Source organism: Salminus brasiliensis, chromosome 4, assembly GCF_030463535.1.
Source record: "Salminus brasiliensis chromosome 4, fSalBra1.hap2, whole genome shotgun sequence".
Taxonomy (NCBI): domain Eukaryota; kingdom Metazoa; phylum Chordata; class Actinopteri; order Characiformes; family Bryconidae; genus Salminus; species Salminus brasiliensis.
The window spans coordinates 31,617,480-31,630,582 of NC_132881.1; the positions used below are offsets into that span (position 1 = coordinate 31,617,480).

The 13,103-nt window shown below is 40.1% G+C and overlaps 1 protein-coding gene across 3 annotated transcripts in view; it reads right to left on the minus strand.

Annotated features, from left to right (window-relative positions):
* Positions 1-1,562: 1,562 nt before the first annotated feature.
* Positions 1,563-13,103, minus strand: part of arhgap22a (Rho GTPase activating protein 22a) — a 38,362-nt gene continuing 26,821 nt past the window's right edge. For all 3 annotated transcript variants that reach the window (XM_072678010.1, XM_072678009.1, XM_072678011.1), the window contains 7 exons: positions 11,252-11,380; positions 8,987-9,194; positions 8,344-8,476; positions 8,112-8,185; positions 7,860-7,981; positions 5,868-6,756; positions 1,563-2,853 (listed from right to left, as the gene is read on the minus strand). In XM_072678010.1, coding sequence (XP_072534111.1) covers positions 2,631-2,853; positions 5,868-6,756; positions 7,860-7,981; positions 8,112-8,185; positions 8,344-8,476; positions 8,987-9,194; positions 11,252-11,380 — 1,778 coding nt within the window. In that variant the 3' untranslated portion in view covers positions 1,563-2,630. The remainder of the gene's footprint in view (positions 2,854-5,867; positions 6,757-7,859; positions 7,982-8,111; positions 8,186-8,343; positions 8,477-8,986; positions 9,195-11,251; positions 11,381-13,103) is intronic.

Here is a 13,103-nt window from a genome sequence, read left to right on the forward strand (position 1 = left end):
TAGAAATAATTTTGGTAATCCTAATTGACCTAAAATGGGAAAAGTTTATTCTAAATTCATGTCAGACAGTGAGAAACATGCATATGTCTTTTTGGTGCATGTAATCTGGCTTCAACTGTAGGTCCCACCCAAAACTGATTCTGTCGTCTTCTCCACCATGTTAAAAGGTTGAAGGTCACCTTACTCAAAAACATCTCTGAATTTCCCACAAAAAAATAGGGGGGGATTCTTAATACAAAGTACGGCAAGTCCGGATGGGTGTACTTGGTAGTACTGACTTTACGGTGAGTACAAACTCCTGAGGACAGGAGGATGCTGTACAATAGTTTTAAAACAAAGGCTCAGTACTACTTCAGGTCTGTGGTGTGCAAGGTATCAATTGTGCAGTCTTCAAGCAAGTTTCCCTCACAATGGTTAAAATATAAGCCATTTAAACTCTTGGAATGGCGCTAGTGAAAGTGAAAAATGTTGTGGCAGGATCTGACGTGCAGAGTTCAGGCTCAAAGGCCTAGAAATGTAATGGCAGTTTTGCAATAGGAACAGCAGTGTGGTGCGTAATGCATTCTGGGATATTTGGCTACGTTAAGTCCACACAAGTCACGTTCTGATGCATCCTCGATAACATGGGTGGAACAAGAACACATCTGGGCATTCAGGCTGTACCTGGCTAGATGCGAACTTTTGAATGGAGCAGTACTTAGGCTGCATCTGATGACGTATCACAAGTCCACAGAAACACAAGCACAGACAATAACAATGGCTGGGAATTGGCCCAGGACTTTCATATAGTAAGTGAACATAGCAGTAGAAATAACATGAAGAACTCTAGCGCTGTCCAATCTATTTGCAATTTTTGGCTTTTAAATCAGAGTGAACTCTGCACAATACAGGTTGTCCAGTCAGACATTTAGCAGTGAATCCTGAAGAAAAAGGTTGTGGAAACCTGGAGAAGGTTACAAGCTCATATCTAAAGCTCTATAGTCAGGACCATACTATCCAAATGGAGAAAGTTTGGAAACAGTCCTCAATCTTAGAAGAAGAAGGGTGCCAAAATCTCCAAGTGCAAAGCATAAAATTATTACCTCTATGTGACAAAAAACCCAAGAAGAGCAACATCTAAAGACACGCAGGCATCCCTAGCCCCAGCTAAAGTAAGCATTCAAAGATGGGATTGAATGCTAAGAAACTGGAATCGTTTACTAAGAAAATGAATGCTCTCAACTTCACAAAGAAATGCCTAGATGACTATCCTGAGTCAGAACAATGTGCTGTGGACACAGAAATCTAAAGTGGAGCGTCCAGATGACACAAGCTGCATTATATCTGGCAAAAACCTTCTGCCTTACAAAGTAAGAACCTCATACCAACTGTGAAGCATGGTGATGGTAAGGTAATGGTTTTGGGATGCTTTGTTTGCTCAGGACATGGACAATGCACACAAGCAAGCTTACCTTACAATGGTTCAAAAATAACAAATTCACAAATTCAAAACCATTTTTTTTCTGATACTGTGTATATCACATTCTGAGAGAGATGAAATTAACTTGGAAAAAGTTCCAACGTTATAAGATGACGAGTTTATTATTTTACCTTTTGCAGTTATACTTCATTTCAAGTGATCCATGATATGAAAGCAGTACCCATTTCATAAGACCTCTACTTTGGCACTTTCATGAGGGGGAAATAACCACGAGAAGCATACACAAATTCATCACATAGTCATAGACTGTCTACTACAATTCACGGTCAAGTTTATAACGTCATTTATATTCATTTCCACCATCTACCAGAAAATGAGCAAGTTTATTCAGTGTGTTTTGTTTTTGCGTTTGCTTTGTTTTTTTTGTTTTTTTTTTTAGAAACACAACCTGAGAAATAAGTTATACAGTAAATTAATTGCAATAAATAATCCTATTACTACGGAAACACCAGAGGTCAAAATGATACAAATTGTTAGCTGCAGTTTGTCTGTTGATGTTACTCTGGTCTTGGCCTGAAACTTTTTACCATATTACTTTTAACTAAGATAAATGGAGACTGCCAAAGGAGGTTTGTGTAGTATGTGCACGTAACCGTCATTAACAAAGCCATTAAATGTTCACCATCGTCCATCCGTTTAAGAGCAGGTGAGTGTCAGACTGGACGGCTGCAGCCTGTCTGAAGTCACAGACTTCAAACAACATATAGTTGTGCAGAATCTATGAAATGTGAGATTAGGAACTGACATGAGAAAGCATTAACTGACCTTATCTGTGGTGAAGCAGTATTTTTCAATACCATGCATCAACGCAAAAGGCACTGACATGGAAATAATCAGCCTTATGAAAAGCATTGCGAGGAGGCAATCACATCAACTGCAAACAATCAGGGAAGTCATGCTTTGGTATCATCTGTGCATACTGGAAGAGAGGCCATTAAGAATCTGATAATGGGAATAATAATTTAAACATATCATAAAACTTCAGAGTGAAGATTGAGGAGAAGAAAGGAAAAATTTGCTACATTAGAGAACAGTTGATCAGGTTGCTGTAACAAATCAGCACAAAATCACCTCATAGTACCCATGATACATGAGTAAAGAGATTTAAAATTCCATCCGCAACAAGCACAGAATCTCTGCATGGTAAGTGTCACATTTTACTTGTTCTTGTTCCCAGTGTTAGATCTCCTAAAGTGGAGAAGAACTCCTCCATCTCGCTCTGCAGTAGTCGGTTCCTGTTCTCTGCGTCTTCGCGGGCGCGCTCAGAGTTCCGCAGTTTAATCTCCAGCATTCTGTACTTCTTCTTCTCCTGGTCTGCCTCTTCCTCTAGCCTGTCTAGCTGCTCACGTAGCGTCGAACTTGTCTCTTCCAACCTAGAAAAAAAGAGGACATAAAGAGGGTATTAAAATGATTATTATATAATCATTAAAACGTGTTTTAAAGGCGTCTAAGAATGTCAAACTGTATTTTCATTGGCTTCCACAGTTGAATGATAGGAGTTTGGTACTCAGAACTGGCAAACCATGACTCTCAAACACTGTTGGGTAGTTGACACTGGAGAGCAGCATCACCAGACAGGCCTCATGACTTTTCCTCATGGCTTTTCTTGTGCCAGTATCCGCAGAAGGGGAGTTCTAATGAAGTAAAAGCTGGAGAAGAAAATGGAGATCCGTGCTAGGCTAAATGCCAACGATAGCTGACTGCCTTTACCATCTCATCTCTCCAAAGTAAGCCAAACCCGAGGAAGTGAGCGGATGCTGCACTTAAAATCTCTTCAACTTGCTAATTGTACCTCCTCAAGAGCACCTCACGTAACACCTCAAGAGGACATTGAGGGGACACACTGTGGAAAACAACACTATCTGGTAACTAACTTTGGCCGATGAGCAGCACAGGGCCGAAAACTAGACAATAACTGTTTTTCACAACCTCACCATTAACGGAAAAACAGCCTGTTTCATTCTAAAGGTAAAATAATAGCATTGGAAATAGCTTACCAGCTTAAAATACTTTAAGAAATACTACTTCTGGTAGCAGGTATTCTGCATAATATCATGTAACATCCAGATATGGATGCCACCCCCCTCCTCCATGTTTCCTTGACCTTGGCTTGAAAACAAAGTGATTAGGGGAAACTGGAACGTGTCCACAAGTACTAGCATTTCCATAGGTTCTGTCCTAACCTACATAACAAGGTGAGGATGATGAAAATAGATATGAAGATGGGGCGACATTAACAAGGCCTGCAACTAGCTCAAGAACATCTGGCCTTGTCTGTGTCATGTTACAGGAGAGAAAATGATACTTTCTCTCTCACAATGTTGATTTTCTGTTGTTTTATAAAGAGTCTAAATTTGCCAGTTTAACTGAACCATATGTAAATCTCTCCTTAAGGCCACCCAATATTACTATCCAGTATCAGGTTCACCTAATCAACACATTAGTATTGATTAGACAACCAGTAAACTTCATTAGGTAATCAGGCTCTGAGAGAGTCATTAACAAATCCATACAACCCATAGAGTGTATTAAGGAGAAGAGGAACTGTACCTGTGTGTTTAAACCAAATACAACCCATTAACTGCCCAGATAAATATTTTTTATAAATATGTTATTGACTGGTCCAAGACTTTTGCACATTACTATGCAGTTTGATAACAAAGCTTTACCTAATAAACCAATATGAATAAATAATTTAACTATAAACCAGGCTAAGGTTTGAGTTATCTGGCAACCTTTTCTATTCTATTTAAGTCACAAATGAAGGAACTGAACAGCTGGTGGGGTGACTTCCATTCATACCAGTGTAGGAAGCCTTTATTTAACTATGTAAGCACATCCCTGATCAATCAAGGTTTAAAAGTGTGTCTGGTTTGCCCTGTGAACCTGGAGAATGCTTTACCCAATGAGTGCAAAGCTAAAACCAGAATTGCTTGCATACCACTTATTTACCAACTTCTCGCTTTGTGGGTTTTTCAGCTGCTGCTGGTAGACTCAGCATGACCGCATTAAATCAGATTACACATGATATCATGGTGAGTGCTGCCTCTTGTGGCCCTTATAAGCACATCAGCAAATTTCCATCATTATCATTAAAAGAAATGTCAGTGCTGGATTATGACTTTATAAGCAGGGATGCTTGATATCGACATGTGTATACATCTACTTATTTACAGTCTTATGCAAAGGCTTGAGCATCCTTGGCCAAATTACCCATTTAGTCTTTTTTTTTTAAATTAAGAACTAGTAGTTTGGACATCCTATGTGTTGCAAAGACTCAGTTAGACAAGTTCCATAATTAGGAACTGTCAGCTACGACAAATTTACAAACTTGAGCAGGCAAGGGGAAAGGTAGGGGAAGGCCAAATAAAACAGCTAAGTGCTTTCAGCTTGTGGTTCCTACAGTGCAGAATGTTATTGTAAGAAATTGAAGCTCAGGGGAACTGTTATCTGAAAGATCTGGAAGACTAATAACACTCTCAGAAAGAACTGCTCACATTCTGTCATAAAAAAAGGAAAACTTATCCATGATGTGATCGTGAAAATGAATGTTTTGGGGCCGTGTTTTTTGCCAGGGGCATTGGCGTATTGCACGGTTGGGACAGAAGAACCAAGGATATTTCAGAACTATAGGTCTTCTGCAAAGAAGAAGGTAGAAAATTACAAGAACTAAAAGACGTTTGGCTTGCATTTGCAAATTGTAATTGCTGTCAAACGGGGTGTTACTAAGTCCTGACACTGTAAGGTGCCCAAAGTGGTAGCCAATTTGATGTTATGCATATTAATGGTATTTTTTATGTTATGAAAGTGAGAGTTACTGTGCATTAAAATTTGCTGAACATGATGTGTTTCATTTGCTACAGATGCTTCATTTACTATTTCTCGATAAAAATAGATTACATGAACAATATTTGATGTGTTTACTGTTACTGTAGAGCTGAATGCTTAGGTGGTGCTGGAAAATGTCTGGTACTAAAATGTCTGGATTTTATGTATTGTAGTGCGCTAATAACCACACAGAAATAAATGTGATATTTTATGTGATGCTAACTGAATATGTAATCCCAATTTCTGTATTTTATCCATTTTAATATACTGGCATTGGTATTGGCCTCAGCAGGTTTACATAGAAAATATTGTTTATTAATATATCTATAATTGTATAGATTGTATATATATATATATATATATATATATATATATGTAAGTAGATATACAGGACATTAATTTAAGTCTCTAAATTAATACATGTTGTAATGGCTCAGATTTAACAGATGGTAGAAAACCAATACTTCTTGCTGATATATTCAAGGTGGCTTGTGCTTTCTTATGAAATCAAACACGTTTACAGTATGTATGGCTCATTTGCTGAAAAATTCCCACTTACTTTCGTATCCGGGATTCATAACTAATCTTCTGTTTCTTCAGCTCGTCCTTCAGCTCTAACACCAAGCTGTTAAGTGCTTGAGAGTTGTCATCAGGATCTTCTGACACATCCACACTGTCGTCCACAGTTCCGTTCTCACTGCATCCTGCACTGCTTACACACAGTTCTAGTGCTTCACTACTTTGCGTGACCTCCAACACTTTCTCTTCCACCCTCCCTCTAACTGAGCCTGTCTCTGACCATGTCCCCTTTCCAGAGTTCAATCCAGAGGGGTCGCTGCCCACTGAGTCCGCCACCGATATCTCACAGGAAGAGGTGGACCAGGGCGTGCTGGCCACACTGGGCACGCTCAGACTTGACGAGGTGACGTTATCGTATGTGGACAGGCGATGAGACAGCGCAGAGTCTTTGCCCATTCGCTCTCCTGAAGATGTACGCCGATGGCTTCTCAGTGAAGACAGTCCGTTCATCAGCCAGTTCCCAGTGCTGGGCAGGCTGGACACGTCTACGGAGGAGCCCCCGATTTTAGGCGTCTGAGCCCGTGCCCCGCCACTTTTAAAAGAGTACTTCCATGAGGGGAGGGACTTGGCCTGCTTGCTGGGGCTGACTGCCACCCCAGCTTTTCCCTGAGGCATCGGCTTGGCAGTAGTTGGTGCACCTGTATTTATGTCCAGAGACGTGACACTGACTCCCATATGGTCAGGAAGGCTGGACGTTTGGCTGGAAGAAGGACAACGCTGGATCTCCTCCTCCGAGATCCAACCCACCATGCAGCGCTGGCCCTGAGGGACCTCTCTCTGTTCTGAGGAAGTCTCAGACTCTGCGCTGCCATAAAGTCGATCATGCTCGCTGATTAGCACTGTCATGAGCTGCTGGACCTGAGAGGTTCCTGGCAAGAAAGATATATGTTATCTTGCTTTTGTGTTCTATGTCATTGTTTCCCTGACTGCACAAAAACAAAAGGTTCCATGGTCTCCCACACACTGCATAAAATACCAAAATCTTTAAGCTGTTCAATCTCATTTCATTCATCATAATTCTCTGAGTTCTCATTTGTTCATAATAATTTTGCTATGCTGTGTTAACCAGAGGACAATAAGTTCCCCTTTTGAGTCTCGGTTTCTTTCAATGTTTCTTCTTCATGCTTCTAGGCTTTTACCTTGCACACTTTTCTGTAAAATTCATTGTTGATAATGTCTTAAATTGAAAGTGGAGAGTCTTTGCCAACATATTGTGATGTTTTCCCTGCTCTAACACACCTGATCCTGAAGTGGAAGTGCATGTGTTAGATCAGGGAAACACACAAAACAAAATACTTCAATTATGTTCCCAGACAGCTTTACATTTGCACGGACATTATTTTGCAGGTCCCACATAGAGAATGTAGGAAGAATTATGAAGAATTAATTCAAGGCACATTAAACTTTTACAGGATGTATAGGACTGCTTAACCTCCTTAGCCTGTAATTGTCTATTTCTCCTATTAACTTTTCCTTAGACATCCTACTTTAGGATGTCTAAAAACGGTTTCAGTATGTGATAAATCACACTGATTTTAACAACTTCTGCAAAAATAGAGGAACTTAAAACTTCTGTCAAAACAGAAACATCTTTTCAAAACATATTTCAGACATTTCATAAGAAAAAAATCAATAAAACCCTTTACTAAAATTTTGCACATAATGCTGTTTAGTAGACCAAACCGGAAGGACCTTAATGTTTAGATCAGGATCAGGTTTGGAAACAAATGCCATATGTGATCTTTCTTGCAGGTTATATCACTACACCATGTTCCAGTAGTGAACTCACAGCTACGCCCGGAGCTACCACAGAGTTGTTATAAGAGCAATTCCTGTCCAGACTATCTTTAGTTGCATTTGATGTCCCCAGTCAACAATAGCCTCCTGCTTTGTCTATTTATAATTCCTGGCCCTGCAACATTTATTGCTTCATTTCACTCATTCTGGGTGGTCATTTTAAAGGTGGCCTTACCTTCCATCATTGTAACAGGATCCTCCATTTTAGGTCTGAGGATATTTGGTCCAAATACTGTTGCAAGATTCTGAACACTCATCTTATTTTCATTTGAGTGGGACTGAACTTCATCCAAGAATCTAAATGAAAAGAGGCAAAGCAAAGATGAAACACGGCAAAGCTAAAAAGATCTTGAAATGTTTAAAATAAGATGCATATGCATTTATATTGTAGGCACAAAGTTACCTATAAACCTGTGCATTCACTTACTTGCAAATGTACTTCAGCAGGTTGTAGTTGGCTTGGGGGAGAGTCTTCACTTGCTGTGCAAGCTCGCCGAGTCCCTAAAAGATCCAATTAAAGCTATAAATTAGGATTTTATTCACAATCTGCAGTTTAGTGTCTTATAATGTGTCCAGCCTACTAACTCATCAATAAATGAACAATGTAATTTGGACAAAAGTGGTTTGACAACAACATCTATAATATGATCATTCCTCACCACTTCCTCATCCTTGAGCAGTAGCTGGGCGCAGGTGAGGAAGTCCTCATATTTGTTAAAGGGGATAACGGGCTCAGGCAGCTCCCTGAGATAGAGCTTCAGCAGAGATGCTACTGTGTGAACATCAGTGTTACTGCAAGAGACGACAAATATATACATATATATATATATATATTCGGAGATGCTTGTAGCATGTAGTCAGTTTTTTGATTTGGTTAATGGCTTCTGTTTATGCAATTACTTGGCAAGATGTCTTGTTAATGGCTGTCTGGCTCAGTACACCGGCACCCATTCAGAGATCTGGATAGATCTTTAACTGGTCTTGGAAATGGAGAAAGCTCTCTTTTTCCATTTTTGTGTCTTAGTCAGGTAAACCTCAATAATGCATTTTCATCATTTCCACTATTCAGCAATAAAATGAGACTAATTGATTAATGACACTCTCATATTGTTAACAGCAAGATCCTTGTCCTTGTTATTTATTATGAAACCCCCATAATCAACAGCTTTGCATAATAAAGTTAAACAGCTAAAAGCTAATATGAAGTAAAACATGTAAAGTTCTTTAAGGAAAATCTTTCATAGGTTTGATCTTCAGATACAGGCTGGCTGGTGTGGGACCATAAACAACTCCTCATCCTACCTGTCAAACAGAGGTTTGTCGCCACAGTCAAAAGCATCCTGGAGCTCTTTGACTAAGTTGGCCTGTCCAGGCATCCGGAAGAGGCCCTCCTCGTTCAGACCCTGCTCCCGTATGAAGTCCACACACTGCTCCACCAGCAGAGGGGCCAGCCGGGGCCCAAACTTCCTCTCGTATTGCACCGTGTCCTCCAGATGCTGGCCAAATATCCCTAGGATTAAGACAAACTGAAAATATAAACACTTGGAGTACTCAATATGGACAAAACATGTGTGTGCTAAAGTTGTTTGATCATGTGATTGAGGAATGTGATGAACTGTAATTCACACTCATTTCATTTCATTTCCAATGTTTCTTTGTCACATTTGCCACCTATGCTCTCAGTCCCATATTTATCTTTTCTCAAATTTTTGAAATTCATATTGCGGTTACACCATGTAAAGCCTGTGTGCAGACCTAGACCTTCCTCTCTCATAATGACATAATGTACATACACACATTTATAATAGTTACTCAATGGTTTATAGTAGTTTAGTTTTACACCTAAAAATGAAGGTGCTTTAGAGGGTTTTTTGAGTGATGATTTTATAAAGAACCATGTTTGAGTGTAAAGAACCTTTAAAGGTATTAACTTAAAAGTTCCTAACCAATTTAAAGGTTGACAACACTCACAAATGTCACAAATATTACAAACATGGTTATTTATAGAACCAAAAGTGGTTCTTCTTTGGCACTCCTTAAAGAATGATCTGAAGCACCTTTATTAGAAGAGTATAGCTCAGGGGTGGGCAACAGGGTTTTCATCAGTTTGCTAATTTCCCTGCTCTAACAGGCCTACTAAGCCTGGCAATTAACATGTCAGTTGAATAAAGTGACCTAGAGCAGAAAAAGCACAAAAACTGCAGGAATCCGGCCCTCCAGGACGCAACTGTCCACCCCTGGTGTAGATAATAAACCCTAAGATAAGATGTAAAAACTAAATTATTCTAAATTACTCCAGTGTCAGGGGTTAAAAGAACACCACCACCACTCCACAGCATGCACCTGCCGCTACAAACCTCTTCTGTGGTCCTGAGCACACTGCTAACTTTGACCCTGCCATCTCCTACCTCTGCCTTGGCGGCGACTGTGGTGCACAACTCTGCTTCCAGGAAGCACACACACGCCAGGCTGCGTGAACAGACAGGAGCTGCACAGCAGCAGAGCTCCAACCTGAGGCATGAGATACGTTACAGATCCATGCAAGGTGTCTCACGCTGGCAGACGTCCATGCAGTGCTCCAACCATACGGTTGTCTGTATATGTGTGCAGATGTATGTGTTACGGATGTCCAATTAATCCACAAAGGAGGGTTTGTTCTGCCATTTTCCCATACGAGCTGTAATCTAAACTGGAAGAGCGGGTGAGAATGAGCCACAGGCACTCAGACAGACAGATATCATCTTGCCTGCGATTGGTCCAGCCAATGTAAAAAGGGCTGTAAACAGTGGAGGATACAGTCTCTAAATAAGTGACAGCGCTATTTGCGATAACAAGGAGAGCCTTGTTATGTCTGTAAGCTTATGAAGCAAATGAGCGTCTAGAGCTCAACATGACAAAGACCTTCCGCTTCAAAGTTTTATCTTACAGCATAGCAGACACGATAAATATCAAATATTCGGTTCATGTTTGTCAGTTCTCCAATAACAATATGGAGCTTCTTATGCTCTGCATATCTTAAAGGAATGCTCTAGTAATTATACAGTTGATGGCTGTCCTTTAAGATACAGGATTAGAGGGGTTAGGGCAAACAGGGGCAAGTGCTGTTGTTTTTAGCATCATGGCTGCACACTGGATCATTCTGTTCTGCAAAAGAAGATAAAAAAGGACAAGAAAGCTCTTGGATACCTTCATTTCATTATCTATACCATTACTTCAAATTTGTCTGTGGGCTAATCTAAAATAACCACACCATTAATAACTATGTCTGTAACACAACGCCTAACGCTACATTGTGTTTTGGCTGCTGTAAGTTGGGCAGTTATTTCAGTGTGCTTGTGCACCAGTGAAGGCATTTCTATCAGCAAAGTAGCAAATGATCTCATCTCACGTAGACAGTGCCAGATACAGCCATCAGTCAACAGGGCCAGAATAGAAAAGCAGGCACATGTCGAGAATAAAAACAGAAGAAGAAGAAAAAAAAGACGAGAGTCTACTGCGACGCAGATTCGTGGGAGAAACTGGCAGCGTGAGCTCTCTGAATGTGTGTAGTTCCGCTGAATGTGCTACCTCCTCCAAAAGGAGCCCAGATGACGCGTCTGATGGCTTTGACCCAGTCCTCCATGTCATTCTGGGAGTTTGCCATAAGCAGGAAGGCCTCATGGCTCAGGGCTGATCGGTCCTTTTCTCCTGTTCCGCCTACAAAAGAAAGAAAGAGAGAGAGAGAGAGAGAGAGAGAGAGAGAGAGAGAGAGAGAGAGAGAGAGAGAGAGAGAGAGACTGACTGTCTGACATAACATTTCTCATATAGTTATGCTGTTTATTATTAACGAACTGATTGAGAAATAATGACTTTATAACAGCAAGACTGCTCTGACACCTCACATGGAAGATAAATATCACACATTAATAATTCATTCCACATAGAAATCAGTTCAGATTTTCTGTGTAATTACAGTGCTGTTTTCTTTTTTTTTTAAATCCACAACATACTGTATACAATTGTTATTTATATAAAAAAATACTACTACTAATTTTAGGTGAATAGATCTGGATCATTATATGAACAAAGGTAAGACCCAGATCAAGGGTCTTAAAAAGAGTTTACTCTGCCTTTGCTGGAGTAACTGTCTACACAGGGAAAGCTGTAGGGATTTGGTTGCATTCAGCAACGAGAGCAGTGGCGAGGTCAGGATATTGGGTTATCACCACTCCGCCTCATCCCCAACTCCCCAACCCATGCCAGAAGTACTGGATGAAGCACCATCATTCCAGAGAGCACAGTTCCACTGCTCCACGGCTTAATGCTGGCGGGCTGTATACCCTACTGGCACACACCTGGCATTAGGCATGGTGCCAATAGGTTCATGTTTATCTGCTACAGAGAGTCCTGTTCTATTGAAAGTACTTCTTAACAGGGACTAGACAAGCTGTGTGTGTGCTTTTGGACATCTGTGTCAGCAAAGGGGGAACTTAAAGTAGCTGAATGCATTCATTAGAAAGTGTGCACCAAATTCTTCTCGTCTCTTTTCTATTAAAGATGTATGTTGTTTACTTCCAACCACAACTGCATGTACACTCTTTAGAAATAATGATGCTAAAAAGGTTTTTTTGGATTGATGCCACAGAAGAACCACTTCTGGTTTCCTAAATAATATTTTAATGCATAGTTCTTTGTAAAGTTTGTTTTATATGTATGAACGTGTGAAGACCCTTTTTAAAGTTTACAGAAATTCACATAATATAAAGGATCTATTTCAATAAAAGATGTCTTCTGGAATTGTCCTTCCAATTCAAGCACCAGCTAAAGCACTTTTATTTCCCAGTTCAGGAGGCTTACTGTGCTTTTGTTTAGCTCAGTAAGATGATTCATGCAGTGCAAAGTCTAGCGAGTTGTTTTATTTATATGCCAACGTTTCCCTGAGGCGATGTCCACAAGATCTGGATCACACTCAAGTTCGACGAACATCTTCATTAAAAATTCCTTTTTCAATTCACTTTCAAATACTGCACTTGTAACACATACAACTGAACAGGAAAATCATATCTATAAAGTATTCTCTCTATGTATAGATCATACACAGTAAGGCAAACACTCTCATGAATGATAAGCTATATGCAAAAATTGAGTCCTAATTTTCCCAGCAGCTGAGTCAGGATTCTGTCAATCAGTGGCATGACTGCATTTAACCCTATTCCCCAAGCCACCACACTCTCATTATTCACTCACATTACTTACACAGCTATATTCTAATTACCAGTAAACAGCCATTACATTAATCAAATGACTTCTTTCCCTGTAAATGTCATCACAGCTGCACATAATGTATGTAGAGTATTCAAGAGGGACCTACATAAACCTCTCAGTGTGGCTGTAATGTTGTCACTGACCACTAGATGGAATCAAAGCAAAAAGATCACTA